The sequence below is a fragment of the Mus caroli genome, chromosome 4 (assembly GCF_900094665.2).
Source record: "Mus caroli chromosome 4, CAROLI_EIJ_v1.1, whole genome shotgun sequence".
Classification (NCBI taxonomy): Eukaryota; Metazoa; Chordata; class Mammalia; order Rodentia; family Muridae; genus Mus; species Mus caroli.
In genome coordinates, this window is record NC_034573.1 from 108861418 (window position 1) to 108889243 (window position 27826).

Consider the following 27826-nt stretch of genomic DNA (forward strand, 5'->3'; position numbering starts at 1 on the left):
CTCTCTCTCTCTCTCTCTCTCTCTCTCTCTCTCTCTCTGTGTGTGTGTGTGTGTGTGTAAGAGAAGGGGGCTGAGAACTGAGACACAGTAGGAATTGAGTCTAGAGCCTCTATGTGTGATAGGTGGGTGTTCTATGTGGAAGCTCGGAGCCTCTGTGTGTGATAGGCAGGTGTTCTGTGTGGAGCTCAGAGCCTCTATGTGTGATAGGCAGGTGTTCTGTGTGGAGCTCAGAGCCTCTATGTGTGATAGGCAGTTGTTCTGTACGGAGCTCTGTTCCCATCTCACTTTTCACTTTGATTTTGAGGCAGGGTCTCACTAAATTACCCAGGATGCTCTTCAATTTACAGCTCAGGTTCCAGCTTTGAACTTGGGATCCTCCTGCCTCAACCTCCCAATAACCTGGGATTACCAACCTGTGCTAGCAGGTCCAGCTACACAGCCACTATTAGGAGGAAAAAGATTTCAAGGACATATGGACCGAAAGGCTTCAGACTCAGCTGGCAGACTCCGTGGGGCTATTTTAAAAGTAGCTCTCATTTTGTGGAAAGGCAAGTGAGGGTCTTTGGCCGAGTTGCCTGCCTTCTGGCTTCTCTGCTATATTGATTTGCACCTACCTCATTTCAAAAGCCACACAAACTGTCTAGTGAGACCAGTTCTTTTGAGCCTCCATTTTTTCTGCTATGCTTTATCATTCCGTCTGATAGTTAACGATAGTTCTTCTGTGAGAGGGGATTAAACGGGGTCTCACCTAGCCTAGGCTGGCCTAGGACTCTTGGCAATCCTCCTGCCTGAGCCCCCTGATCACCATGCCAAACTCCCAATCAATTTTTTAAAAAAATATTTATTTATATATATGAGAGCTCTGTCTGCAATATGAAAAAAGGCATCAGATCCCATTATAGATGGTTGTGAGCCACCATGTGGTTGCTGGGAATTGGACTCAGGACCTCTGGAAGAGCAGTCAGTGCTCTTAACCACTGAGCCATCTCTACAGCCCCCAAATCAACTTTCAAAGTTGGGCTCCCCTGTCACCTCTCTGTGAGGCCTTCCAGTATCCCAGCCTGTCCACAACTCAATATCTCTGCCATCTTGTAATGCCAGTTACCTCCTCTCTTACGCTCTGCCTTTGCCGTGTACAAATGCCTTCTAGCTCCCCCTGCACTCTATTGTCCTTCCAGCTCCAGCACCTTGAACTGTCAGAGTCTGAGCAGTTTTCCGCCTGAGAACTGTGTGGTCTTGGAAAGGTAGCATTCCATTGCATGTGGCCCATCATAAACACCTATGGAAGTGTTGCTCTTCTTTCTATTATGATTTCATTTTTGTAGTGGTCGTATGAAGTAACTGAGGTCCATTTTAGCTATTCCTAGCTAGAAATCTGCTCCCAGTAGTTACTTGAATAAATGATTGACCAATCTCTCTAAGAGGCCATAAACTCTTCCTCCTCCTGCCACTCCCCTGTGCTTATGCCTCGGAGCTGTCCTTGGAGGCACCCTGTGTATGGGTTTCATTCCCAGGGACTCCCTAGCAACAGTCCAGAGCTAGCGATACTGTGAGTTAGCTTTGTATCTAGCTTTGTGACATTTTCCCCTCTTAGCTGTTACCTATGTAACAGCGCTCTCTCTCTCTTTTTTTTTTTTTTTTTTTTTTTTGTTTTTTGAGACAGGGTTTTTCTGTGTAGCCCTGGCTGTCCTGGAACTCACTCTGTAGGCCAGGCTGGCCTCGAACTCAGAAATTCACCTGTCTCTGCCTCCCAAGTGCTGGTATTAATGGCGGGCACCACTGCCCTGCACCTATGCCCTCTCTTAAGCCCCAGTTTGGTCTTAAATTGTATCAGGAACAAGCTCCCTCACCTAAGAGTTTCTTTTTCATTGTTTCTAAATAGTGTCTCTTCTTTGTCGGAACCAGCTAACAGCTCACACAGTCCTCCCCTCCTAAAGAGGGCTCTCTACCCTCAGATCCCCTTCCAGGCAGCTGTAATAGACCCAACCTCAGTGGCCTGTGCTTACAATGCACAGGCTGGGCTGGGCTGAATTACTGTGTATCAGAGCCAGAGCTCTGTAGTCGGGTGCTTGCCTCTCCCTTCATACATTCATTCAGACATTGGTTCCTGCATCCTCAACCAGTCTCTGCATTTGCTGTAAAGGCTCTCAGCGCAGCTGTTGGGCCATTGGGTACGTGTTGCCGCATGGCTTCCGTGCTATGCCCACTCAGAGGGGTCATCCTCCTTCCTGCCTCTAGTCTTTGTTCACCCATCTTTGCAGTTCAAGTGTTGCTGGTCCTGAAAAGCTTTTAGTGTGTCTTTTCTGGACACTTGACACAGTTCCATTAGGGCAATTTTTATTTTTATTGGAGTTTATTCTTTATAAGTTCAAATGGTAGCCTAAACACTTCCCCTTGTATAACCTTAGACATTCCACTTTCAAGAGCCCCACTTGCCACCTCCGTGATGAGGAACTTATTTCAAAGGATACTTTGAGCCAAGCACATGTAAGTTTAACCCTCTAAGTAGCTATAACTTTCTATAGGCTACAGTTCAAGTTTCTTACAAGTGCATACAAGGTCCTTAAGGCAAATGCTATTATTCTCCTATTCTGCCTCCTGAGAAGTCAGTTTACCTAATTAGACCGTTTGGATTGCAACGTTGTAGTTAAGCTAGTTTAATTTAGGGAAGAGAGAGGGGTGGAGGACATAGCTCAGTGGGTAAAGCGGGCAGAGTGCAAGCTGTGCCTATGCCAGGATCTCAGTTTGGATTTCTTTCTTTTTCTTTTTTAAGATTTATTTATTATTATATCTTAAGTACACTGTAGCTGTCTTCAGATGCACCAGAAGAGGGTGTCAGATCTCATTACGGATGGTTGTGAGCCATCATGTGGTTGCTGGGATTTGAACTCAGGACCTTCAGAAGAGCAATTGGTGCTCTTACCACTGAGCCATCTCTCCAGTCCAAGTTTAGATTTCTAACCGCCACAGCCACATGTAATTTCAAGGTTGGGGAGCAGGCACAGGAAGGTCCCTGGATCTTGCTAGTCGGGCAGTTTAGTCACTCAGTGAGCTCCAGGTTCAGTGAGACAGTCTTCTCAAAAATGTAGAGAGGGCTAAAGATTTGGCTCAGAGGTTGAAAGCATTTGTTGCTTTTGTAGAGGAGCTGGGATGGATTCCTGGTACCCACATAACATCTCATAACTATCTGTAACTCTAGTCCCTGGAGGTACACATACATGTGGAAGCAAAACACACACACGTAGTCAAAAATTTTTTTAAAAAAATTTAAAAAGCCATAGGAGAAGATCCTAGACATTGCCCTCTTGCCTCTATGTGTGCACCCACAGGTCCATGCACCCATACATATGCATGCACATCTATACATACAAACCCACAAAAGAAAAGGAAGGGTGCTCTGTAGCTTTTAGATGCCTTAGGGCCTCCAAGGCTGTTCCCTTCCTGTGTACCTCTCCCTTCTGCTTCACTGATCCATCGCAGGGAAGAACTCTGGGCTTGCTGAATTCAACGCTATCAGGAGCTTGGATCTGGGGGGTGTCAGAGAAGGCATAGGAATAGTTGGGGAGGAATGCCTTAAGAGGAGTGACAGCAAGGACAGCCTGCCACGGCCTGCTTTGTGCGGTGCCACCTCTACAGAGAGACCCTTGGGCCTCATCCTTTCTTCTGAATTTGCAGTACTCAGTTTGTGGATTAAGAGTTCCTGAGATGCCTTCTCGCCTTAGCCTTGGGATGTCCCAGACTGCATTGATGCTCCACCCACGTTGCAGAACTTGCATCAGGCCTCTGTGTTTACTGTTCTTTCCACTGTTGGCCTGGGCCATCTTCCCCGCTCTGCTGGGATTTCATTCTTATCCAGCCTGTGGGTTCAGTACCTCAGTTTGTCAGTCTGCTCTGGTCTGGTTTTCTTGCCTTCTCACCTCCAAGGCCTTCCATGTAGCATCCCTGTAGATCTCACACGGTCCCATTTATGTCCACCCTCCTAACCTAAGCATCACTGGGATACAGGAGAGCTTGTATATACCTGTAGTTTTAGTACTCAGGATGCTGAGGCAGGAAAATAGAGAATTCTGGGCCAGCCTGAGCTATAAAGTGAGATCAAAGGGGGTGGAGGGGGAGGCAGCACTAGGAAGATGTCTCAGTTGGTAAAGTTCTTGGGGTTGATTCCTAGTACCAACAGGAAAGATAGGTGCTGCTAACTTCCACATACACTCACACACGCATTCCCCCCTCCTTTATAAAAGAAACAAAACAAAAACCCTGAACCCAAACCCCTGATGACTACCACCACCCTGCTCAGTTCCCAGGGGGTGGAGCCATCTTCTGTGCCCAGGAAGCATGCCTGATGCCTGCCATCAGTTTACCAGACTTTTATCAGTTCCTAAAACCTCTTATCTTGCTGTGGCTCAGGCTCAGGCTCAGGGAGTGCCTTGCCTGCTGCTGAAGAGAAATAATCTTCTTTATCAAACTCTCTAAGTGTCATCCCAACCTATTGACAGACTGCATTTCTACACATCTCAGCCTGTGACGTGTTTTCCTTAGCCAAAGCCAGTCTGTGTGTGTGTGTGTGTGTGTGTTTCTGATGGGTCCCATTGTCTTTCCATATAGCCTATAAACAAGATCCCACCCTTTCCTGTTAAAAGCAACCATTAGTATCAATTTAGAAGTGAGAGGCAAGCACTGAGTCTAAAAGCTCCCCCCCCCCCCCAGTGATTCCTGTGTGCGATTCCTGTGTGCATTCAGGGCCAGCAGTTATAAACAGAGGCTGGGCTGGGGATGGTCACACACGCCTGTAATCCAAAGCACCGAGGACAGAGGCAGGAGGATCTGGAATTTGAAAGCAGCTTGGGCTGCATAGTGAGATCTTGTCTCAAAATGCACGCACACACACATACACACACAGGAGCATACAGTGGGGAAGGTTGGGGGAGGCTGGGGTGGCTCTGAGCTGGAGAGAACTCTACTTAAGAGTTTCCAGCACCTACCACATCTTTTGCTTCTAAGCCATTACATTGCCTCTGTGTGTCTCAAAAGCCTCTCCCTGACTGCTAGAAAGTGTTTCTGAGTGTCAGGTATCATTTCGGAGAAGCCTTTAAGAACAACCACACACACACACTCCTCTGATTAGGTTCCCCGCTCCCCAGAGCTTTCATAGGGAACTTCACCTACATGTGACTGTGTGTTCATTAATGTGTATGTCTGCTCTCCTGGGCTGGGTGCTTTGAAGACTCCATAGCTGTGGAGATGCCATTTGGCAGACTGGGCTGTATCAGGTATTGGAAGATGCTTTCTGTCAGGACCAAGTTAAGAATAGAGTCTTTGAGTTTGTTCACTCATGTAGTCAGCCAACATTTATTGAGGCCTTGCCACAGTCATCTCTCAGTGTGGCCCAGATGAATATGCACACACTTGAAGCTTCCTGTTTGTTTGACTTTAGGACAGTGTCGTCATCTTGCCAGTGTGCTTTCACAAGGGAGATGTAGGCCCAAATCTCTCGGTAGGGCTTTCAGAGCCGTTTATAGATTTGCTCGTTGTTTAGGAAAGATTTGTTAAAGGAATACTCATTTAATCACATACAAACATGTCCTCTGTGTGATGGCCTGATTCTTACCCTGACTGTTAATATTGAGACAGAGACTGCTAAGCACTTTACACGGGCTATTGCCTTAACCTTCACAATAAGCCTATAAGCTAGGGACGATTTGTTCTCATTTTTAGAAGGTTCCATACCTCCTAAAATATATGCACGATCACACACACCTTAACTGGGACATTTAAGCTCAGAACTTCAGAGTCAGGTGTGGCCTTAGAGCTGTTTGAATACACATGAAAGCCGTCAGGACCTCAATAAGTATTGGTTAACTCAATAAACACTACTCTCAAGGGAAATCGAAAGATGTCCTGTTTTCCCCGCTTGTCCTCTCCAGGTCTTAGTTTCTCCTTTCCTTCCATTGTCCTATTTATTTTTAACAGCAAGTCAGAAAACGTGTAGGGTTAACTGCATGACAGATAATGGGTCCAATTGGAGTTAAGAGATATGACTAAAATATGAACGTTTCCTGCCGAAAGGATCGTGGAGTTGGGAAAGGTGCAGAAAATACATTAGTCAGAAGCAGGAGTGGTTTACAGAGTGGAGATCTGACTGCATCTCATGATGATGAAGGCTTGAGAGTCAGAGGCAGCCCCATAGATGGATATGTTTGTATGTAAATTTGTGAACATTCATCTCACAAGCCTTAATTACACATGCAAAACACCATTCCGAATGCTCCACTGGGAGCTTTTGGATCCACCACAGATGTTCACTGGAGAGAAAGATGCTGGCATTTGATGGCTGAAGTTCAGGCTATGGCTTGAGAATGACATATCAGGGACATGGGGGTCTAGTATACAATGATACAGAAGCTGCGTTTGGAAGTAAATTCTCTGCTGGTTTTTTTTTTTTTTTTTTTTTTTTTTTTTTTGGTCAAGAGTAGGTGCTAACAGGTAATCTAAAGAATGCTGAAAACTATACTCTGGCTTTCATCTCTTATCAATGCCTAGGTAGCCACATCCACCAATTATGAACCTATTATCCTTCCTAGCCACTGCCTCTTCTAAATTCCTCAACTCTCTGCCTACTTACATCATCCAGTTGTCCAAGCTATAATTGAGTCTTTATAGGAAAGACAGATTTCATGCCATGCAATAGTTGGACTATCTGGTGCTGGGGTGGGTGGGTGGTGGTGTTGAATTGACAATTAGCTCCTCCCCCCCCCCACCCCTGCAACGTTGTCTGGCTTTCCCAGCCCCATCTGTTACCTCTTCAGACCAGCTGTTTTCCTCTCACCTGGTCTCTCTAGCACCTTGTACCTGGGTTATAAGTTATATAAGTGTGGGGAGCAGAGCTTAATGTGGTTTTGCTCACTGTAGATGGCCAGTAAATGTCTGACAGATGAGATGAGCTGCCTCAAAATTCTTGTTTTCTTCTGCTTCTAGAATAAAAGTCAGGCTGTCTCATTTGGCCTCCAAGATCTATTACATTGAACCACAGCCAATTTCACTTGCTACCCTCACCCCCACCCCCTTTCACTACCTTGAAGGCCAGTTTAAACAGTGATTCACAGTTCTTGCCTGGGGCCACTTGTATTCTCCCGTCTCCGTTCCAGGAAATCCTCTCCGTGGCTCCTAAAGCTAGGACTCATCCAAGTTTATAGGCTCTGAGAAGCATGGTGGTGGCCGACTGCTGCCTCCCGCTAAAGCCTCCCGCCACCCCAATCAGCCCTTAGTAGGCACAGCTGGCCCTCCTCTTCCAGGAAAAGCCTTGAGGGAACAGTTGAACCCTGGAAATTTCCCGTAATCATAAGCCGCGACTGTCACAGAGCAGACAGGAGATGAGTGGGTCCTCATGCTGGACTGGACAGAGGACCACGAATGGGGCCATGCAGGCTGAACCTCAAGAAGAAGCTGGGTGCGGGCCAAGCCATAGTCATCGGCGGGACAGGCTGAGAGATGCGAAGGAAGGGGTGGAGAGCTGGGGCTGGGTGTGCTTCCTGCCCCGGGATCTGGCGACCCGCCCCTGCTCCCGCCCTGGCGGCCAGGCAGGCGCTGGACGGCCCCTCCTGCCTCGGCCAGCCGCCCAATCAGCAGGCGCCCCCCGCCCGGCCCGCCCCCTCCCCCTCTGGTGACAGAAAGTCGGCCCAGCAGATGAGGAAGTGGCCGGCAGGCGGCCCTGGGGACTTCTCTCCGGACCTGATCCCTTTGAACCCTTCACTGCTGCCCGCCTGGTTCCCACTGGTGAGTGTGTACCTTCCATGGCTCCCCACGTGTCAGCGCCCCCTGCCTGGCTGGCCAGGCTAGCCCTGCCCTGCCTGCCCTGCCCTGCCCTGCCCTGCCCAGGCTGTGGGCGAGGCTGTTCCTGGGGCGAGTGGGTGGGAGGTCCCAGCCACTGGGGCTGGGCCTGCCCACACGATCCCTCCCCGGCACCTTGGCCCCTGACCCCCATTTGCTCACACCTAGTTCTTTTTCAGCACCTCCTGGCCTTCCCCCCTTTGCCCCCTCCTCTCTTTCCTCTTCCTGCCCTTTGCCGGTGCCCTTTTTCTTTTCCATCCATCTTAAGGGAACTGGCTCTGTTTCACCGCCGGAGGTGGGTGGTGCGCACCCGGGTTTCCCTCAAACTTAGGGAGAGATCCTCAGAAGTCTGGACTCCCTCCTGCCCTCGGGGTCACTGTGTATCTCCCGGTGTAAGTGGTGGTGAAGGGCGAGTGAATTGGAGGAGGTGGTTGAGGGAAGAGATAAGGAACTGGCAAGCTCACATGTGTCAGAGCACATGCCTAAGTGCTAGGCCCCACTCCAACATAAGCCACCAACCAAAGTCTAACTGTAGGAAGAAATGAGTGTCACCCACCAGAGAGCTCTGTGTGCAGGAGGGAGGTGTGGATGAAGATGTACCCATGCCTGGTCAGCTGTATATCCCGCGGTTAATGCAATCCCTGACAGGTGTGAAGTTTAGGAGCCTGGCATGTCCGAGTCCAGTAGGGAGGCCTGTTTGGGTGGTGTGGTCAACAAGATATGCCTGGACTGTGTGTGGTTGTATGCTGGCTAGCTCCTGGCACGGTATGCATGTCTCTGGGGGTGGTTGAGAGCGGTGTGATGAAGGTACATATTACTGTGTGAGAGCGTGGATGTGGATGGTAGAACTCAAGCCCCAAGGCAGGAGATTGATGGAGAACAGCTGGAGCACTCTGCTTGTTAGGCAATTGCGGGAGTCCTCTGGGACAAAGTCCTAGGCTCTCCTGGGTCTAGGCTAAATTTTTGTTTCCCTATTAACTTTCCCTTGGCATTCCCTCCAACTTTGAGGAGGAGGGGACCTAGCCCATGAGGCTCCCTCCCAGAGGAGGGAAAGATTCCTGAGACCTCCCCCACTCCCCCACCTCCTCACATACCACTGGTGTCTTTACCCCTCCCTGGTAGGGAAGGGTGATGCCCATTCTAAAGTAGGACAAACTAAGAATTCATGGCTGGTTTGGGAGAGAATGCTGGGTGTGGATTTTTAGCAGTTCTGGCTTTGGCCAGACGTCCTGGCCAGAAGTTTCTGGAGAACCTACAAACTTATCTGGTTGGTCAGAGGTGGTGAGGCTGGGGCTCACTTGGCTTTCTCAATTCTGGTGGGTCCTGCTCCTCTAGGCATTGACCTGTGGCCTGGACCCACCCTCCACCCCATGCCCAACGTAGCGGGGGCGGGAGGAGGGCGGGGCTGCTACAAGATCTAGTCAGACAGGTGGAGCCGCCAGGGCAGGAGTCTCAAAGAGCCAGGCTCCTGGAGTGGAAGAGAGAGAGGCAGAACTTGCCCCTGAGAAGAAGGGAGGAGAGAGGCTGGAGGTGAAGCACTGGAAGAAGGCAGGAGGCTGGAGGTGAGAGCCTGGGAGGCAAAGGGGAAGCCCGGGGGCACTGGTGTTCACCACGGGAGAAGTGGAACCCTAGGTTTGTTCAGGTACTAGAAAGGACAGAGGCAGGACCATGGAGGTGGGAGTCCCTGCAGGGGACAGAGGCGAGAGGAGAGTCTTGGAAAAGGGCCAGAGGGACTTTACCTGGGAGAAGTGGGTATGAGAGGACTGGCTGAAGGGGAGATTCTCTGGAGAGAAGAGTGTCTCTCAAAGCTGAGAGATGAGACTGCTTGCCAGAAAGGTTGAGGAAGTTCACCGGGAAGATGAACTGTGTTGTGAGGAGAAGGGCTCCAGGAGACCTGGAAGGCAGGTCTCAGAGGGGAGGAGGAAGGCAGGGAAGGGAAGCTCTCAAGAGAGTGGAGGGGAAAGGTGGGAACGGCTCCATCCAGGCAGGCAGGATGCTTAGGCAGCCGATGCTCCAGACCGTCTCTTCTCCCAGTATACTCCTACTCACCATGGCCAGGATTCGACCTGGGGCCTTGTGTATGATGGGAAAATACTTTACCACTGAGCTGGGTTCAGAGCCCTATCCTTTTGTCAGTGAGGCAGCAGTTGTCTGATTCTGTATCTTGTCCTGCCGGCCACATGTGTGATGGGGGGCCATGCAGTGGCCCCTGCCTAATACCTCCTCTCCATCCCTCCTTAGAGTCCTTAACCAGGATGGAGGCTGTTGTGAACTCGTACCACGAGCTGATGAAGCATGCAGGTAAGCAGCTGTCTATAGCACTGCCTTCCTTCCCTTCTTCCCTGGGATCCCAGGATCTAGGGTTATGTCCTTAGGAACTCCTTGTGACCTGACTCATGTCTAGACCAGGGAAAGTTCTTAAACCCTGTGACCCTCACTCCTTTGACATCCTATTCACAGATCCCCGGATCCAAAGCTACCCTCTGATGGGGTCCCCCTTGCTAATAACATCCATCCTTCTGACCTATGTGTACTTCATCCTCTCACTTGGGCCTCGAATCATGGCTAATCGGAAGCCCTTCCAACTTCGAGGCTTCATGATTGTCTACAATTTCTCACTGGTGATACTCTCCCTCTACATTGTCTATGAGGTAGGCTGGAATGCCTAGGCTGTAGTTTCTGTCGCAGGTTGAGTTAGGGTACAGGGCATGGGCCAGAGCATGGCACTATCGGTTGCAGAGGTTCAGTTAGCGAAGGGGAGGGGTTGCTGGAAGAGAACGGGGGGTTTAATCCACTCTTTTCTTAGTTTCTGATGTCTGGTTGGCTGAGTACCTACACCTGGCGCTGTGACCCCATAGACTTTTCCAATAGCCCTGAAGCACTTCGGGTAAGTAGAGCCTTAGGTAACCATAATTATAAGCAACCTAGATAAGGGAGAGCAGAGTTGGCCAGGTAGCAGAGGCTCTTTGGATACCGTGTAACTAGTAAGATTGATTTGACTTCTCACAGATGGTTCGAGTGGCCTGGCTCTTCATGCTTTCCAAGGTCATTGAGCTGATGGACACAGTGAGTGTTATAGCTACTAGAACTTGGGAGTGGGAAGGATGGACGGACGGGCGGACGGGCATGCAGCCTCCCCATTCTTCCCCCAGGTGATATTTGTCCTCCGGAAGAAGGACGGGCAAGTGACCTTCCTCCATGTCTTCCATCACTCGGTGCTTCCCTGGAGTTGGTGGTGGGGGATAAAAGTTGCTCCAGGTGAGCAGTGAAGGCCGCTGGAGAAGAGGGTGGCCATGGGGAGGAGAGGCTCATCTCCTGACCATCTTGTTTGCCATCATAGGAGGAATGGGCTCCTTCCATGCCATGATAAACTCCTCTGTACACGTTGTCATGTACCTCTACTATGGATTGTCTGCCCTTGGCCCTGTGGCCCAGCCCTACCTTTGGTGGAAGAAACATATGACTGCCATTCAGCTGGTGAGGAGCCTGTTGGGCCCAAAGCCAACCCCCAGTGTTTCTAACTTAGTTCCTTCTTCTTTCTACCCAGTTTCACCTCTGATCCTTGCCTTCCCCACCCTAAGCTTTTGACTATTTCTACTCCCTCCCCTCCCAAACCTATTTCTGACCCTTGTCTTTTTCTATCCCAGATCCAGTTTGTCCTGGTCTCACTGCACATCAGCCAATACTACTTCATGCCCAGCTGCAACTACCAGTACCCTATCATCATCCACCTCATCTGGATGTATGGCACCATCTTCTTCATACTGTTCTCCAATTTCTGGTATCACTCTTACACCAAGGGGAAGCGGCTGCCCCGTGCAGTTCAGCAAAATGGAGCTCCAGCTACCACCAAGGTCAAGGCCAACTGAGAAGCATGGCCTAGACATTGCCCACCTAAGTGCCTCAGGACTGCACCTTGGGCAGCATCCACAAGTGTCCTCTCTGCCATACCCGTGACCAGGGCTCTGTGGTCAGGACTGAGCAGGCGGACTGGCTTTCCCCTCCCCACAGCTGGTCTACAGGGGCCACTGTTCCCATCCCTTCTCCCAGCCAGCTCCAGGGATGTGGCCTCACTGCTGTCTGCCACCAGAACTGGAGGCTGAAAGGGCTGGACACTTACTACCCCCTCCCTGCCTTAAACTCGGGAGAGGAACACTCAGGGCTGGCCGGCACGCACCCGGGTCTTGTGGCCTTTCTCCTCACACTGAAGAGGTCAGCAATAATCTGTCACTGTGGACTCAGGCTCCCTTCTCACTCCACATGGAAGCATGAGCTTCGGGTCAAAGGTCAGAATGGGCAGGCAGCAGGCCTGGCAATCAGGCTGTGCGCTCACTTGTGTCTTAATTAAAGTGACAGGAAACCACTGAGATTGTGTGTGTGTGTAAATGAGGTGCGGGACACAGCTTTAGCTGTGGCTTGTTTACAAACAAAAGGGATGGATAGTAGTGCATGCCGTAATCCCAGCTCCTGGGGAGGGTACAAAGTAGGAGCTCACAAGCTCAAGGTTAGCCTGCACCCTGTCTCAAAAGAAAAATGAAGCTCAGTAGGCAAGGCTCTGGGTTTGGTTCCCCAAACTACAAAAATAATATAAAAAGGGGCGGGGGGTTGCCAAGTCTAGCTCTAGTCAGAGTAGGGGCAGCATGTAGGAAGGATGCTAGGACATAAGAAAGGAAGATACGAACTTTATTAGAAAAAAATAAAAACAAGAAAGGAAATGGGTTTGTTCAACGGATGCCTTGGTGGATGAGGCTACTTTTAGCTACACTGGCTTTTTCCCGCTCGCGCCGAAGGGCAGGGTCCATCTCAAAGCAGCGCCACAACCGTAGAGTCTCATCAGCTGCTGCTGATGCCACTGTGGCCCCATCTGGACTCATTGTAAGACCCAGGACCCGTGCTGTGTGACCTAGGGTGAGAGCAGTGCACTCGAGCATACACACAGGCCTCCCTCTAACTTTGATAGTCACCTTGAAATGAAATGTGAATGCCATACACTCACCCTTTTATAATTCAGTGGTGTTACTGTATTTACGAGGTTAGGTTGTACATTGTTATAACCAGTACCACGAAATTCTAAATCTAAGCCGTGAGCCTGTTAACTCTGCATCTACCCATTCCTGTGCAATCACACCCTCCCACCACCCTTGCCAGATCCCCAGGCAAGCCAAATCAGTCTGTTTATTCTCAATATTTCATAACGATGGAAACATACACTATGTGGCCTTTCTGCCTGGCTTCCTATTGCCACCTACCTTTGAGCTCAGCCACCTTGGCCATGGTTGGATACTTCCAGATAACCAGCTGGTTCTGGGCAAAGCCGTGACCGGAGATAAGCTCCTTATAGTGGGGAGACCAGAGGATGGAGCACACCTGTGGAGAAGGTCATCACGGACATGAGAGGCAGGCAGGGTTACTCAGAACCGAGTCCATTCTTGTATTAGACACCCTGTCCGGTGCTGCAGATTTAACTTAATGGTCACAGTCCTCACTGAAGCCCCGAGACAAACATCCGTGGTGATGAAGATGAATCCACCAGAAGGGAAGTTTCATGTTACCCAAAGTCATCCCATAAGTGGCTCCCTTGTGCAACTTCAACCATCTGCCTTCAGAGCCCACACCTGCAGTGAAGGCCAAGTGAGGGGAGCAGATAGGGAAAACTGGAGTATTTACAGCAAGGCATATCAGCAGCAAGAGCCTCAAATGTTCTAATACATTTGGTTTTTTGTTTTGTTTTGTTTTTTTCCGATACAGGGTTTCTTTCTCTGTATAGCCCTAGCTGTCCTGGAACTCAGAGATCCACCTGCCTCTGCCTCCCAAGTGCTAGGATTAAAGGCGTGCACCACCACTGCCTGGATCTAATGTATTTGGATCTTATGCTGTAGGTTGTGGGAGTCATCACAGGTTTAAGGACAGTAAGATACCACTCGGATTGTATAGAAGAAACTGGAAGGGGGGTGGGAGAGAGAGAGAATGTGTGGGAGAGCCTGGGCATGGTGGTGCACGCTGGTAACCTCAGCGCTTGGGATGCTAAAAGCAGGACTGAGGCCAGCAAAGGCAAGACTCTGTCTCACAAGACCCTGCCTCAATAAATGGATGGATGAATGAATGAATGAGAGTGCTGAGGAAGGGACAGATGTAAATGAATGAATGGAGTACTGAGGAAGGGACAGATGTGAATGGTATTTCAAGCTAACACTGAAATATCCTGAGGAGGATGAAAGATTAGGTGGCTTTTCAGATTTCTAAGCAGGTTCTACTATCTAAAACAGTACAAGAGGAGCACAGTACATCTCAGGAAGGCAAGGTGAGCTGACAAGCTTAATTAGGACCTACGGAGGAGGTTGATTCTTGAGGACCTAGGGTTGGAGAGAAGCCAAACTAGGGAATGGGAATGCCAATGAGGGCTGAGTCAGAAATTTAGAAATGATCAGGTAGAGAGTTGGAGTAGAAGTGGCTGTTCAGAAATGTCACATAGAGGAACACACCTCTGCCTGGGATAGGTTAAACTATGAATCACCAGCAGCAGCCAGCACAACAAACTACCTGGGAATGCACATCCACAGCACTCAGACAGGCCCCTGAGCAGACGTTCCAAATGCGAATGTGCCGGTCACTGGTTCCTCCTCCTGTTGCCAGGATATTGGACTGCCAGGGACACCATGCAACAGCCTGGGTGGAATGGATAAAGGCTGGGTCAGGTCAACAGAGAGGCAGAAGCAGCCCTACGTGTAAAAAAAGAACTGAGCTTTTCCATGCCCTCCTTTCCCTTGAAATGGCACAGAAACCTGGAATATGTATTAAAGAGCTTCTTGCTCTATAGCTGGGCAGGGTTCTCATCTATTCTAGCCCAGCTCTGATGCCTACCACCCAGCACCTGCCCTGTAACCTGACATCTCCATCTCGCCCTGGCTGCTCCTCCTCCCCCGTCTCCTGGAGACTCCCTCCTGGTGACCTCGCCTCTCTTCCCACCCACCTTAAACTCTCCTCCCCAGCTACAAGCTGATCAGCTCTTTATTAGCCAATCAGAGGTGATAACAATTTTCAAACAACTCCAAGACAGGAGCTGCTTCAATAATTGTGACGATGCTGGAAGGCACCCAGCTCTCTGGGCACAGTAGTCATCATCTATCATGAATACTCAGTGGACAAAACTATCTCTCAACTCTTAAGTGTTACAATTAAACTCAACCCCGCCTTGCCTTCTCCTCTTAGTAGTCCCTCGTTTATAGCCGAGTGTCTATAAACCTCAGCTCAAATGCTTTCTCACCTTGACAGCACCTTGATGTTGAGTGAATGTTTGCAGGGGAGCCCATCCACTTTCTCCAGGACCACTAGGCCACACGTTGACAATGTTATCATTGCCACCACTTGCCAGATGTCGTCCATCTGGGGCCCAGCGAAGCCCACATACTTCCTGGCTATGGCCACTCAGTGTGGCCACATGGTGTTCTGCTACCCGAACATCATGGTGGTGGATGTGGCCAGACCGGGAACCACTGAGAAGAAAAGAGATTTAGTTCCAGATGGCAGAAACCGGAAAGGTTTTGCTATAGACTGGGAAAAACACCAACCTGGACAGGATATAGCTGTTCCAACTGAGGGAGCTTACTCGGGCGGAGTGACTGGTCATGTTTCGAAGTCGTTTCTGCTGCTGCACATCCCAGAGCTGCAGAGGAAAGACCACAGGGTCACAGATGGAAGGTGGGCAAGCTCCTCCCTGAGCCCAGTGACCACAGAGCCACAATACAGGCAAGCAGGCTCACCTGGACCTCAGCATTGCTGGTGCCCACTGCTAGGTAGTTGCCCTCCTTGATCCAGGCCACCGAGGATATGTAGTCCCCAGGCTGCTCCATTTGCAACAACTGCAGGATGTCACCAGAACCAGCGTTCCATAAGTACACACTGTTGTCCAGTGCCACAGCCAATACATTTCCAGAGCTCCAATCTACAAGATTCAGGTCTGCCAAGGGAAGGAAGAAAACATGAGGTCCTTTGTTGGACTGGTCCATTCCTAGGCCATCTTTCTCCATCCACAAAGACAACAGTGCACTCACAGTAGTCATTCCGGATTTCAGGGGCATCAAGGATCCTGTCTGGCAGAGAAGGGATGTATCTGCAAGCCTTCCTGCTGGAGCCAGGCGTGGCTTTCTGACTGTACAGTACTTTCAGTCTGTTCTGGTAGCCTGTGGCAAGAGAGTGGGTCTGGACTTGGAAACTGATACCCACCCACATGTGGAAAAGCAGCCACTTAGGAAGGACGGACACCAGCCTCCATGATGTCACTCCTTACCTTCTGGGGCATTCTGAGGTTTGCCGCTGAGCCTGAGGATCTTGGCTTCCTCCACATCAAAACCGTTCAGGTTGAGAGACCAGGCTTTCTGATGCTCCTGAAATACAGGGCAAGTGAGTGGAGGCAGACCGGTATCAGCCAGGGGACAGACACCTCAAGTCTCATGACCCCTGTGGAATCATACCTTTTTGGTGGGTGTCCCCCTGTCTTCCGGCTGGTTTTCCTTGCTTAAGAGGAAGCTGGCCACCTCCATTTGAGAAGCACTGCGTTGGGGGATAAAGCGGTCACCTCCAGGTTTGCTAGGGGTGGTCTGAACCTTGGAACTAGATTTGCCTGGGGGCAGGGAGAGAGAAGTCAGACAGCCCGATGAGGCTCCCGGAGGGCGCATGAAGACGGACTCTCAGCGATTCCAGCTCCCTCCACCCACTCACCAGGAGTTCGGCCTGGGGTCCGGCCGGCGCTGTGTGATCTGTTGGCGGCCCGCATGGGCGAGGGGGCTGGGCCTGTGGCTTCCTTTGCTTTGCGCTGCCAGCGCGCAACCGGGGCATTGGGGATGGGCGCATCCAGTTGAAGCAGTGAGTGCAAATCGCTCTCGAACACGAACTGCGCCATGGCACGGCTACCGGGGCGAGAGGCGACCAAGCTCGATCCTCGCCGGGCTCCTGGGCTCCGCCTGCCACAGCTCGCACCAGCCCGGCCCCTCTCCGTACTCAGCTCTCCCGAACACAAACCCCCGGCTCCTCGCAGCGCGTCTGTACGACTGCCGAACGCGTTCTTTTCCGGACAAGCTAAGGGCACGCCGGACTGTTGTTCTTAAACTCTCCGCTGCTAGCGTTCATTGGCTCCTTCAAAACCCAACTGTCTTAACCGTCGCCCTTGCCGATTGGTCGCTACACTGAAGAGGGCCGGGTCTTCCGGGAGCAAGTCTCACGAGAGTGCGACGACCAAGCATTTGGAAGGAAGTCCCGAACCCATCTCTGGGAGCCTTCGTCCCAGCCCGAATCGGAGCCCGAATCGGAGCCCGAATCGGAGCGCGGGGGCGGGTCCCGCACAGTTAGTCCTCGGGATCCGCTCTCCGCTGGGCATCTCTCTGGGTTGGACCCGGCAGTTAGAGCACTGGGAATCATTGAAAGGTCACATCGAAGCCTGTGTGTGGTACTTAGGTGTCACACACACACACACACACACAGAGAGAGAGAGAGAGAGAGAGAGAGAGAGAGAGTGAGTCAATCCGGAGGACCCAGTTGGTTAGAGACGGTGGGGAGGTGGCGGTCTGAATGGGGAGGACGCCAGAAACCCTGCTAGGAAGGAAGTATGCGGGCCAGTGTGGGGTTCAGCAAACACAAAGTGAGAGGAAGGGGGGTGTCAAAACAATGATCAGAATTCCAGCCTTTCGTCGTGAAGATTAGGTTAGGCTGTTCTTGGGGACATCTCATCCTGTGGCGGGACTCCCGTGGGACTTTGGATTCTTCAGAGACCTAGAGATCTCCTTACCTCCGTAGTACATAACCTGCCAGAGCGACACCCATTTTGTTTGTTTCAGACAAGGGTCTCACTATGCAGTCCGGGCTGGTCTGGAATTCACCTTGTAGAAAAAAACTGCCCTGGATCTCAGCGATGCGGTGGAATATAAGGCGTGTGCCACCACGCCGGGCCAAGAACCTGGTTATGCTGATAGAAAAATCAAGGTGCAGTGCAAGAAATTAGCCCAAGGTCATAAAAAGAGGTTGGTAAGAATCCAGGTCTGGAGCCTGGAGAGATGCCTCAGTTAGAACTTCTTGTTCATCCACGGGACCAGAATTTGGTTTGTCAGGCAGCGCACAACTACCTCTAACTCCAGCTCCAGGGCATCGATGCCCTCCTTATGGAACCAGCATACAGATGGCACACAAACACACCCCTCCTCCCCAATAAAAATAATTTTAAAGCGGAAGGGAGGTTAGAGAGATGATGGCTTAGCTGTTATCACTAGATGCTCTTCCAGATTACCTAGGGTTCAGTTCCCAGCGCCCAATATAGGTTCTCAAGCATCTATTACTGTAGTCCCAGGGGATCCAGTGCCTTCCCTGGCCTCTGCTAGCATCAGGTGTGCATGAGGTACATAGATGTAGGCAAAACACAAACACACTTAAAAAAAAAAAGTTGCCCTTTGATCTCTGCACCCACAGCACACCTCTTCCTTCTGGTGACAATAAAAAACATTAAAAAAAAAAAAAAAAGCGCCAGGCAGTGGTGGCACACACCTTTAATCCCAGCACTTGGGAGGCAGAGGCAGGTTGATCTCTGAGTTTGAGGCNAGCCTGGTCTACAAAGTGAGTTCCAGGACAGCCAGGGCTATACAGAGAAACCCTGTCTCGAAAAACAAACAAACAAACAAACAAACAAACAAACAAACAAAAAAGAAAAAAAGAAAAAAGAAGGATCTAGGATCTAGGTGACTCCCATTTAGTCCAGGGCTTTAGTGAATATGCACAAAGGTAAAACAACATTAATACAAATAATAATGGGTGTTACTAATTGACCATCTGCTAACTATTGCATTAAAACAGTTTACACACATATTTTGGAAACACACTCTCATGTAGCCAGGCTGGTTTTGAACTCCACGTAGCTTAGGATGACCTTGAACTTTTTTTTTTTTTTTTTTTGAGACAAGGTTTTGTGTAGCCCTGGCTGTCCTGTAACTCACTGTGTAAACCAGGCTGACCTCGAACTCAAATGCGTCTGCATTCGGAGTGCTGGGATTAAAGGTGTGTGTCACCACATCTGGCAAATTTACTGATCTCTTAAGGCAGATAAGCAAACTGCCTTAATTTTACGTAATCCCAACACTTGGGAGGCAGTGGCAGGTGGTTCTCCGTGAGTTCCAGGACAGGTAGGGCTATGTAATAGAGGGACCCCATTTCAAAAAAACAAACAGAAAGAAAGAAATTGGGTCCGAATGAGGTAAGAGATGTTAACAAAGGCACAGCATTGTAGTCACAGCAATATGCTGCCTAGTAAGGAGTTGGAAGACGCTCAGTCCTTAGCCTAAAATGACCTCTAATGACGGCAGGGTCTTCAGCTGTTAGCCACACTCACTGTAGTTTCTAGCTCTGAAGCACTTGTCTTTCTTCCATTTCTTTTTTCTTTTCTTTTCTTTTCTTTTCTTTTCTTTTCTTTTCTTTTCTTTTCTTTTCTTTTCTTTTCTTTCTTTCTTTCTTTCTTTCTTTCTTTCTTTCTTTCTTCTTCTTCTTTTTTTTTTTTAAGGTTTTTGAGACAGGGTTTCTCTGTATAGTCCTGGCTGTCCTAGAATTCACTGTGTAGACCAGGCTGGCCTCAAACTCAGAAATTTGCCTGCCTCAGCCTCCTGAGTGCTGGGATTAAAGGTGTGCGCCACCACGCCCGGCATTCTTTCTTCCATTTCTAATTGCCTTGGAAAACTAGAGATTTAATGTTCTCCAGTTCCTTAGTGAGTTCCTGGACCTCAGAAGACAGAAAAGGGGAGCCTAATGTTAAGCTATGGAGTTTGGCTTTTATCTGCCAGGAACTGTGGGAACAGTGGAAGTTCCTGTCAAGTGGTTTTCAACTTCTGGACTGAGAGAACTTTTAAGACAATGCAGCTACAGGAGACATGTGCACTGGAAAGTGTGCATGCCTGAAGCCCAGCAGTCAGCCAGAGGTGGATGTAGAGTCGAGACCTTGCCAGAGGTGGATGTAGAGTCGAGACCTTGCCACTAAAAGAAAGAGAAGTGAACCTGACAATTAAGCTATAACAGAGACAAGGGATCTGGCCACCTGAACATGGAGTCACTGGAGACTTTGGGGGAGAGGATAAGGACAATGAGCCCATGGGGTTTGTTTCAAAGGGCATGCAGAAAGCAAGCCAGATGTGGAGTCTGGGAGCTCACTTGTGAGCCCAGCCTCTGAGCCATAACCAAGTACCAAAAGATGGGTGCCCTAGAGGACAGATACCCATTGGCTCGCAATGCTGAGGCTACAAGTGCCAGACCAAAAATGGTAGAGGGTGGTTGTCTTGGAGGACTCTGAGGGAGGATCCAGTCCGTGCTTCTCTGGTGGTTTGATGGTGGTTCTTGGTTTCTGACTATCTTCACTTGGCTTTCTTTCTCCTTTCCCCATCAAGGTCTAAAATCCTCCCTTTCCCCCTAAGAGTACCAACCACAGTGACTCATTTTAACTAATTTTGAATGTAATAACCCTGCTTTAAAAAAAAAAATCACAGTTGAGGTACTTGAATTTAAGATTTCAAAGTCGACATTTTGGAGACAGGGGACACAATTTAACACTATCCTCCCATGGAATGCAAACAGAAACAAAGCTCTCAGGAACCCTCTGATACAGAGTCTGTGAGTCAACCCTGTCCATCACGGGAGAGAAGGGTGACGTGGGTCTGGGGTAGCAAACAGATGGCATACGGCATATTCATAATTCATCCTCTGCCATTAAAAGAATCTCTATTCCAAGAGACTCAGAACTAATTCGCCCTCCTGCTGAAAGTGAACTTGTCTTGTAGTTCTTCCCTCTAGGTCTGATGGGTCGTCCTTACTGCTTCACGTCTAAGGTTGGTCCCAGCTTCCTTACAAGCTCTGTGGCACAATGCTGTTCCTTGATGGCTTTCCAAAAATCTCACCCTCACCTTTGGGAATGTGTCCTGTCCTGTATTAAGCTAGTCAACTTACCCAGTTCGTGCTGTCCATCTCTGCCAAGACCCTAACAAAGTGGGTATATTTGGAGCTAGCAGAGACCCAAACATGGTAACATGATTGACAGTTTGAATGGCTCAGAGAACTCTGTAACCTGAGTGGTTTGAGTTCATTTACCACTGCAAAGTGTGGCATGCAAGGTCAAGGAAGCGGGCACGGAGTCAAGGCAACATCATTCAGAAAGGTTTCATTCAGACGATATTTATTGGAGGTCTGCCACCTATCATACATGAAATAGTATTGAAGGTGCTGGGGGTAAGGACAGATCCTAACCCTTGCCTTTCAACTCACTACCCAGGAGCAAGAAACAAATGTTAAAACCCACACAAAACACTGTGGGATCTATAGAAGTCTGGGCTGGAGATAAGAACTTTCTGATGGTCATCATGCATCAAAGGCCAGAATAGGAAGAGAAGAAATACTTAGGACATTAACTGGGGCATTTTAAGCATTGACTGTCCCAGCCAGTGTGCTCTCAATTGTTCACACTGCTCTGTGGGGTTCTGTTATTACCCACACTTCGTAGATGAGAGGGAAAGGCTCAAAGGCTATTTGCCTAAGTTTGCACAGCTAGCAGGTGTGAATGACAGCACCAGAACCTGGTTCTAGCTCCAGAGTTGGCTCTTTTGCTGCTAGTATGCTCAGAGAGGCAGGAACAGAACCAGGAAGGAAGGTGATACTGTGGAACCCAGGGTGGAGGAGGATGCCAAGAGAGATCGAATAAATAGATGACAGCAAGACCCCACTGGGTCTCATAATTAGAAGGCTTGCACAGTTCCCTTAACAGCAAGCTAGGGGACTCACTGAAGAACTCTTTAAAGTCTGAAGGAGATGGGGAAACAGAGACTTTCCCCGCCCCCCAAGTGTTTGGAGCTACAGGGAATGGCACCTTTAGTCACAGCAGGCAGATCTCTGTGAGTTCGAGGCCAGCCGTTTCTACATAGCAAGTTATAGGCCATCAGAGTTATATAATAAAACACTGTCTAAAATATAGAAAAAAATAAAAATAAAGAGCCAGAGGAGCCAAGCAGCTGCAGAGACAGAGCTCTGGATTTGTGAGCAGCCGTCTGGAGTGATCAGTGTTATAAAGCCTGAGGGGGAGTGGGGTGGCAACAGAATGGATGGTGTTGAGGATGGGTAAGGTAGTGTGCAGGAAGCTGTAGGTCTGCAGTAGCATGGGGACTGCCTTCAGGGCTGCTGCCAATAGCTTAGCGGTAGGTAGGAGTGGTTGGCAATGTGTGTGGTGCAGCAGGACCCCGTCTCAGTCATGGGTGGACACACAGACAGGGGCATGGTCCGCAGGCAAGGTTGCAGTCCTCTGTAGTCCATCTGAGGCTGGGAGGGACACAGAGGTAAAGGAGTGCTTTCTGAGGACTTAGGGAGGATTTCCAGGAGGCTGGGTTCCACTTCTTCACAGCTATCGGTAACCATGGCCTTAGACTGAGAGAGACGAGCAGAAGGAACTAGATTAACCAGGAGTGGCTCAGGCTCCTGGGACGCAGAGCAGGCCAGCCTGGTCTATTTAACTAGTCCAGGGACAGCCAGGGCTACACAGAGAAACCCTATCTCATAAAATAAAATAAAATAAAATAAAATAAAATAAAATAGCTAGAGTTCTTAGGGTATAGAGTGGGCTGGGTTTGCTTAATACAAATTAGGTTAGGGAGTAACACTTAGGGATAGTAAATATGGAGGCAAAGACCATGAGCAAGTTGCACTGTGGGGATAAGAGTCATTGGTGGTGGGTGATTGGAGGAGGGGAGGGTTAGGGTGTACTCACAGGATTTAGGGCTGCAGTGTCTCTGAGGTACTGGCCTAGGACCCGGTGTAGGTCTGGAAGCGAGGGCCACAAAGCATGCCTCAGTCTCCTATCAGAGAAGGAAGAGAGAGGAACATGACTCGGGATTGAGTTGGGACCAATAAGGAGGGCCCTAAAGTGGGCCAGGAGGGGAGGCAGTAAGGCAGAGGAATAAGTGTGAAGAGACAGGGGCATAGTCAAGGTGGGTTGGCCTGACCACTCTGCCAAAGACAGTATGTCTTCGTTCCCCATCGCTAACTATCCCATGCGCTGGAGTCTTTCATTGTTACATTCGTTTGTTTTTACCCTAGTCCATGAGAACATAGGTTCCATTCGAAAGCTTGTCTGTTGTTCCAGTCGTTACCCTAGCACTGAACCCACAGTAGGTTGTCCCACTCCTGTTACCCCAGCATTGAGCCCACAGTAGGTGCTTGGGAAACTGAATGAGTGAAAAAGAAAACCAGTGCTGTGTCTAGCTCTGGATGCTACTGCAGGGGGTTGTCTGTGAAGAGTGCAAATGAAGGCATACTGGGGAGACTTCCAACTCTTGGGCAGCAGATTTATTGGCAAGTTGAAGGACTTCAGCCAAAGGAGACTGGCCTCCTCCGAGACCTTTCTGATTGTAGAAAATAGCCCAGTTTGCAACATCACTTCCTTCTTCTCCATCAACATTTTGGGGTGGGAAGGTGGGGGGGGGGTTTCAGATAAATGGCTACCTTTGAATAAAGGCTCCATTCTAGACTGCTCTTATACAAAGGCAGATTAAAAGTTTAAAGAAAGTCAGGTGTGATGGCTCATACCTGTAATCCTAGGACTCAGGGTGGGGCAGGGGGTGGAGCTGAGGCATGGGGATTACAGTGACTTTGAAGTCATTCAGGACTATACAAAGACTTCCAGGCCAGCCTGGGCTACAAGTAAGATCCTGTCTTTAAAAAACCCAAAACAAAAAACCATGTTCAAAGTGAGGTGTGGAGTGGAGTCCAGGAGCGGGGTCCTGTCGCTTGGCCTAGCCTCTAACCAAAACACGCTCTTCTATACTTTTGACTTCTGAGCTCAAGACTCAGCAGACAGTGCCAAGTGAAGGACTGTGATGGTATGGATTCTCTCCTCAGGTTTATAATGTCTCCTCAGCCCTCACATAAGTGAGTCATTCATTAGGGAACTTATTTAAGGGACTTCTACTTGGCAGACACTGTGCTGAGGGTTTAAAAATGGCAGAGTAAGGTCTGATGGGGAGGACAGGCGAAGGGAGAAAAGCTGAGCTGGGAGCGTAGGACGGGTGTGTGTGTGTGTGTGTGTGTGTGAAGCGCGTGCTTAGCACGTGGGAGCCCTAGGTACAGCACCCTGCACCAAATAGATTAGTGCAGGAAAACACCACTCGGACACAAAGGAGCAGCCAATGAGAGGAGGCCAGGAAAGGCTAAGTTTAGTGAAGAAAGTTATTTAAAGATGAATGTGTAGTCAGCCAAAGAGGATATTCCACACAGGAGGGTCGTTATGTGCAAAGGCACTGAGCAGAAAAACAACCCAACTGGAGTAACTCAGGGCTTCGGCAAGGCTGAGATTTTGTTCTATCCTGGGAAGGTAGGCAAGTCGCCATAGAATTATGTGCGTTTGGAGAAGCTCGCCAGGAAGAGAGAGAAGGGGCACTGTTTCAAAGTCAGGTAGTGTGTGGGGCCAGAGAAAGAAAGCATTGTTTGATCGGCTTGCCTGAGTCGGAATGACCAGGTTTCAAAGCCAACTGGATGGTGTGCGGATGGAGAGACACAAGAACTCTGATTTGGGCCAAAGTTGGACAGTAGCCCTGTCACTAAGTGAGCAGCCAGGAGATGGGGCTATTGGAGGCGTCCAAGGAGTGGGCAGGTTACAGTGGAAGAACTCCACTCCCAGAGGCGAGCAGGAAGCAGCTGAAGAGGTAGGTGTGGATGTTCTGTGGTCCAGAGAGCGGTGTCAGCAAGTGACCCTAGAATACTTGTTCAGAGGCCACTGTCCTCACGGACCACACCCCACCATCCTTTTCGAAGGGCGGTACCTGTAGTGCGCAGGAAATTGCCACTTTAGCAGCAGTAGGCCCAGAAGGGCACTGAGGCTCAGCACCAGGAGCAAAGCAGTCACCAAGGTGATCCAAGCTAGGAAACAAAAAGCATCTGACCACGGCTGACCCTCAGCTCCACCCTGGGGCGTGCTGGCTCTAGCCCTGGCTCCACCCTCAGCATCCGGTAAACTCAACACTGCACTGGGCTGCGCTGAGTTCTGAGGCTTGCCCAGAGCCCCACCTATAGTGTAACCAGGTCCCCACGCAGTGTAGACCAGCTTCAGCCCTGCCCATCCTCACCAGTCTCGGAGCCCGTGGACACCCTAGCTGGAGGAGACCAGGCGCTCCAGGGACCTTGGTAGGTGGGGCCGTTGAGCCTGGCACGCAGCTGCAAGCTGTAGCGAGCTCGGGGACGCAGCTCTAGGGTCCCTCCCCGGGCTCCGAGAGATGGCTCCAGCACCTGAGAGGAGCAACGTGGAGTGGGTCTGAGCCCAGGCTTGGAGCTGGCATGATCGAAAGCTCTGCCTGAGATCAAGATCACACGAGGAATACACACAGCCAGTCGCTCGCTCACATAGCTATGCATTCCTCCACAAGATGTGAGGATACAGCTACAAGCGCAAACCATCCCCACTAATCCGGCCTTGGACACTCTAAAAGACACACAGACCGTGCCATAAGTACTATACTGCAGAGGACACCAGATTTGTGCTAGGTACCAGGACCACAGACGTTATTTTGTGCGAGCAGGGATACTATTATACGCTTAGCAAACACTCCAGTTGCTTAGGATATGCCAAACACTGAGCTAGGTCCTAGACAAGTGAAATACATCGTTTCATCTAAAGAGGGAAGCAGAAAAATCACAATTAGTGCAAGGCACAGAGGGAGCACAAGGAAACAATACTGCTTTAGTGCGCTAAGAGAACAGAAGGTCAAAGGGAAGACTTGGAATGAGGAGTGTTAACACATTATGCAAATTACCCATTGGTAAATAGCAGGAACAAGGAAAGAAGGTAGCAAGAATGTTTCTAGGCTTGGGTATTGGGTAAGAGGTGGCTGTGGTGCCGCTGACAGAGCTGAGAAGTCAGCTCCAAGAGAATACTAATGGGTCTACTTTATAAAGTTTAACTCCAGTCAGTCAGATTGATGGCAATGGTAAGACAGCCGTCATCTTTGGTTACTATGCAGTGTATAGACAGAAGGAGTGAAGGGAGATTATATATGTTATATATACATCTGGGTGATTGACAATTTGGCTACATGAATGGTATACACAGGGAAATTTAATGCTATATTTATGAACTATATATAGTAAAAAAGTACAACTCAGGAGGAAAATTAATTTATTTCAGATAATTGTATCTGGTCTGTCTAGGAATGAAGCTGTTTGCTTGGGTTGTCTGGCAGGAAGATGTGTGTGTTTGTGTGTGTGTTAACGGAGAATAAAAACATTGTTTAATTGTGTAATTAGTATCTCTATACGCCAGGAAGTATGCTAGGAATTGATATACGAAATGTTTTTAGATTTATTTACCATGTATATGTTTTGTCTGCATATATGTATATGAATCAGGCGTGTGTCTGGTGCCCTCAGATCCCTGAACCTGGAGTTATGGATGGTTATAAGCTGTCATGTGGGTGCTGGGAACTGAGCCTGGGTACTCTGCAAAAGCAACAAGTACTCTTAACTACTGAGCCATCTCCCCAGCTAAAAGAAAGAAAGAAAGAAAGAAAGAAAGAAAGAAAGAAAGAAAGAAAGAAAGAAAGAAAGAAAGAAAGAAAAATTATATTTAATTTTTATCTAACTCCAAGACCGATAACTTTCTCCCCATTTCACCAATGAGGAGACTTCAAATTTTAGGTAATTTGCATGTGGTTCTTAAAGCCCTTTCCTTGTGGAAAGGTAAAATTGGGGCTGTTAGTGTATAGTTTAAGTCATTAAGACCACAGGGTTGAACCACTTACCTAGGCAGAGCAGACGTTTATCTAGGAGAGATGGTTTTTGGATGGGGTGCTGGCAAGAACAACACCCCATGAAAGAGTAGAGAAGGAAGAGACAGGGAAAGGGGAGCTAACTCAGTCTAAGAGGTGGGAAGGGGGTGGGGAGGCCACCATCCGCTAGGCAAAGGGAAGGAAACCTTGATTTAATGCTTCCAGGATGGAATGGAGGAGGGGGGGGGGGAGACTCTTGTGTGCCAGGTGAGTGCCATGCCACTGAGCTCCAGGGGAGAGGACAGTTTAGGGAGAGCAGTCAGTGGTGCCACATGCCCCAGCTGACACAATGGATGTACAAGCATAGATGTACACGCCCAGATGTTGAAGCAGAGACAGTGTTGACCTGGGAATGCCGTGTGCAGTTTCCCATGAACACCTGCTCCCTTACAGTACCTTCCAATCCTCACGGCCTTCTCCCGTGTACCGGAGCTGGTAGCAGGTCTCTTGAGCTGCCCAAGATGACTGGTGCTGCCACTCCAACTCCAGCCTTCCACTTGAGACCTCCCTCCAGTGCAGGCTCGGGGTGGGAAGGAGCACTGCAGGGGATTTCAACAGGGACTGTGTTATGCACCACAGTGAATTAGGCACCATGCCACCAGGGCCATGGGTCAGAAATGTCAGAGGTGATGATGATGATGATGATGATTCATGAACAGAGTTCAAGTCTCAGCCTACCAGTTAGATTTGGTGACGTTGGCAATTATGTGGGAATATGGAAGGAAGGTTCTTACCAGCCTGGTGGATCCAAAAAGGGGAGCCCAGGTAGCTGTGAACGGCACCTTGCGCTGTGGTCACCTCTACAAGGATGTGAATAACACTGTCATTTCGTGACTTGAAGTGGCAGCGGGAGACGAGAGTGGGCTGTGATCCTGGACGCAGTTCCTCCTCTTCACATTTCTCCCAGGTGGGGTCCCTAAGAATCACCCAGAGAGACTCACTGAATCAGGCTCACCTCAGACACTGTCCTACATGGATCATGACTGAAGTCCTCCCTATGTGCCTTGGGCCTCTAGGACTTTCTTTGCCTGAATGAGGTCCACGCATGCTATGAGGAAATAATTCAGTATTGAATTAGTAGGTGAAACCCGTTACTTTGTGTACTAGATGATAATGATGGTGGTGGTGATGTCATAGAACTAAAAGAACGAAGTCTGTAGAGTTCTTTTTTCTTTTTCTTT

The 27826-nt window shown here is 49.4% G+C and overlaps 3 protein-coding genes across 10 annotated transcripts in view; 1 reads left to right on the plus strand and 2 right to left on the minus strand.

Moving 5' to 3' along the window:
* The first annotated feature begins 7651 nt into the window (after nucleotides 1–7651).
* Elovl1 (ELOVL fatty acid elongase 1) lies at nucleotides 7652–12194 on the plus strand. 5 transcript variants are annotated; one of them, XM_021161606.2, is made up of 9 exons: nucleotides 7652–7773; nucleotides 8007–8122; nucleotides 10069–10128; nucleotides 10288–10478; nucleotides 10634–10714; nucleotides 10837–10893; nucleotides 10980–11085; nucleotides 11168–11304; nucleotides 11475–12194. In XM_021161606.2, exons 3-9 carry the CDS (start codon nucleotides 10083–10085, stop codon nucleotides 11694–11696), a joined length of 840 nt encoding a protein of 279 aa, XP_021017265.1. In that variant the 5' UTR covers nucleotides 7652–7773; nucleotides 8007–8122; nucleotides 10069–10082; the 3' UTR covers nucleotides 11697–12194. The 5 variants fall into 5 exon arrangements, with proteins under 5 accessions (XP_021017265.1, XP_021017262.1, XP_021017266.1 ...); XM_021161603.2 differs by lacking the exon at nucleotides 8007–8122; XM_021161607.2 differs by lacking the exons at nucleotides 7652–7773; nucleotides 8007–8122 and adding an exon at nucleotides 8129–8219.
* Nucleotides 12195–12494: 300 nt separating this feature from the next.
* Cdc20 (cell division cycle 20) lies at nucleotides 12495–16967 on the minus strand. Its single transcript, XM_021161602.2, has 10 exons — nucleotides 16546–16967; nucleotides 16299–16447; nucleotides 16115–16211; nucleotides 15879–16007; nucleotides 15588–15784; nucleotides 15396–15490; nucleotides 15092–15320; nucleotides 14368–14493; nucleotides 13077–13194; nucleotides 12495–12730 (listed from the first exon to the last, which is right to left on the minus strand). Exons 1-10 carry the CDS (start codon nucleotides 16724–16726, stop codon nucleotides 12552–12554), a joined length of 1500 nt encoding a protein of 499 aa, XP_021017261.1. The 5' UTR covers nucleotides 16727–16967; the 3' UTR covers nucleotides 12495–12551.
* Nucleotides 16968–21005: 4038 nt separating this feature from the next.
* The window catches only part of Mpl (MPL proto-oncogene, thrombopoietin receptor), a 14820-nt gene continuing 7999 nt past the window's right edge, over nucleotides 21006–27826 (minus strand). For 3 of the 4 annotated variants that reach the window (XM_021160627.1, XM_021160626.1, XM_021160625.1), the window contains exons 7-12: nucleotides 27380–27561; nucleotides 27042–27184; nucleotides 24951–25110; nucleotides 24648–24744; nucleotides 22598–22685; nucleotides 21006–22257 (exon numbers count right to left, since the gene is read on the minus strand). In XM_021160627.1, coding sequence (XP_021016286.1) covers nucleotides 22006–22257; nucleotides 22598–22685; nucleotides 24648–24744; nucleotides 24951–25110; nucleotides 27042–27184; nucleotides 27380–27561 — 922 coding nt within the window. In that variant the 3' untranslated portion in view covers nucleotides 21006–22005. The remainder of the gene's footprint in view (nucleotides 22258–22597; nucleotides 22686–24647; nucleotides 24745–24950; nucleotides 25111–27041; nucleotides 27185–27379; nucleotides 27562–27826) is intronic. The other variant, XM_021160628.1, reaches the window with a different exon arrangement.

Coding starts and splice junctions, on each gene's coding strand:
- Elovl1 (XM_021161606.2), top strand. CDS start 10,083: ATGGAGGCTGTTGTGAACTCGTACCACGAGCTGATGAAGCATGCAG. Junction 10,129..10,287: donor CGAGCTGATGAAGCATGCAG/GTAAGCAGCTGT, acceptor TCCTATTCACAG/ATCCCCGGATCCAAAGCTAC. Junction 10,894..10,979: donor TCATTGAGCTGATGGACACA/GTGAGTGTTATA, acceptor TTCTTCCCCCAG/GTGATATTTGTCCTCCGGAA.
- Cdc20 (XM_021161602.2), bottom strand. CDS start 16,726: ATGGCGCAGTTCGTGTTCGAGAGCGATTTGCACTCACTGCTTCAACTG. Junction 16,212..16,298: donor GGGGGACACCCACCAAAAAG/GTATGATTCCAC, acceptor CCTGTATTTCAG/GAGCATCAGAAAGCCTGGTC. Junction 15,785..15,878: donor TGAAATCCGGAATGACTACT/GTGAGTGCACTG, acceptor TTCCCTTGGCAG/ACCTGAATCTTGTAGATTGG.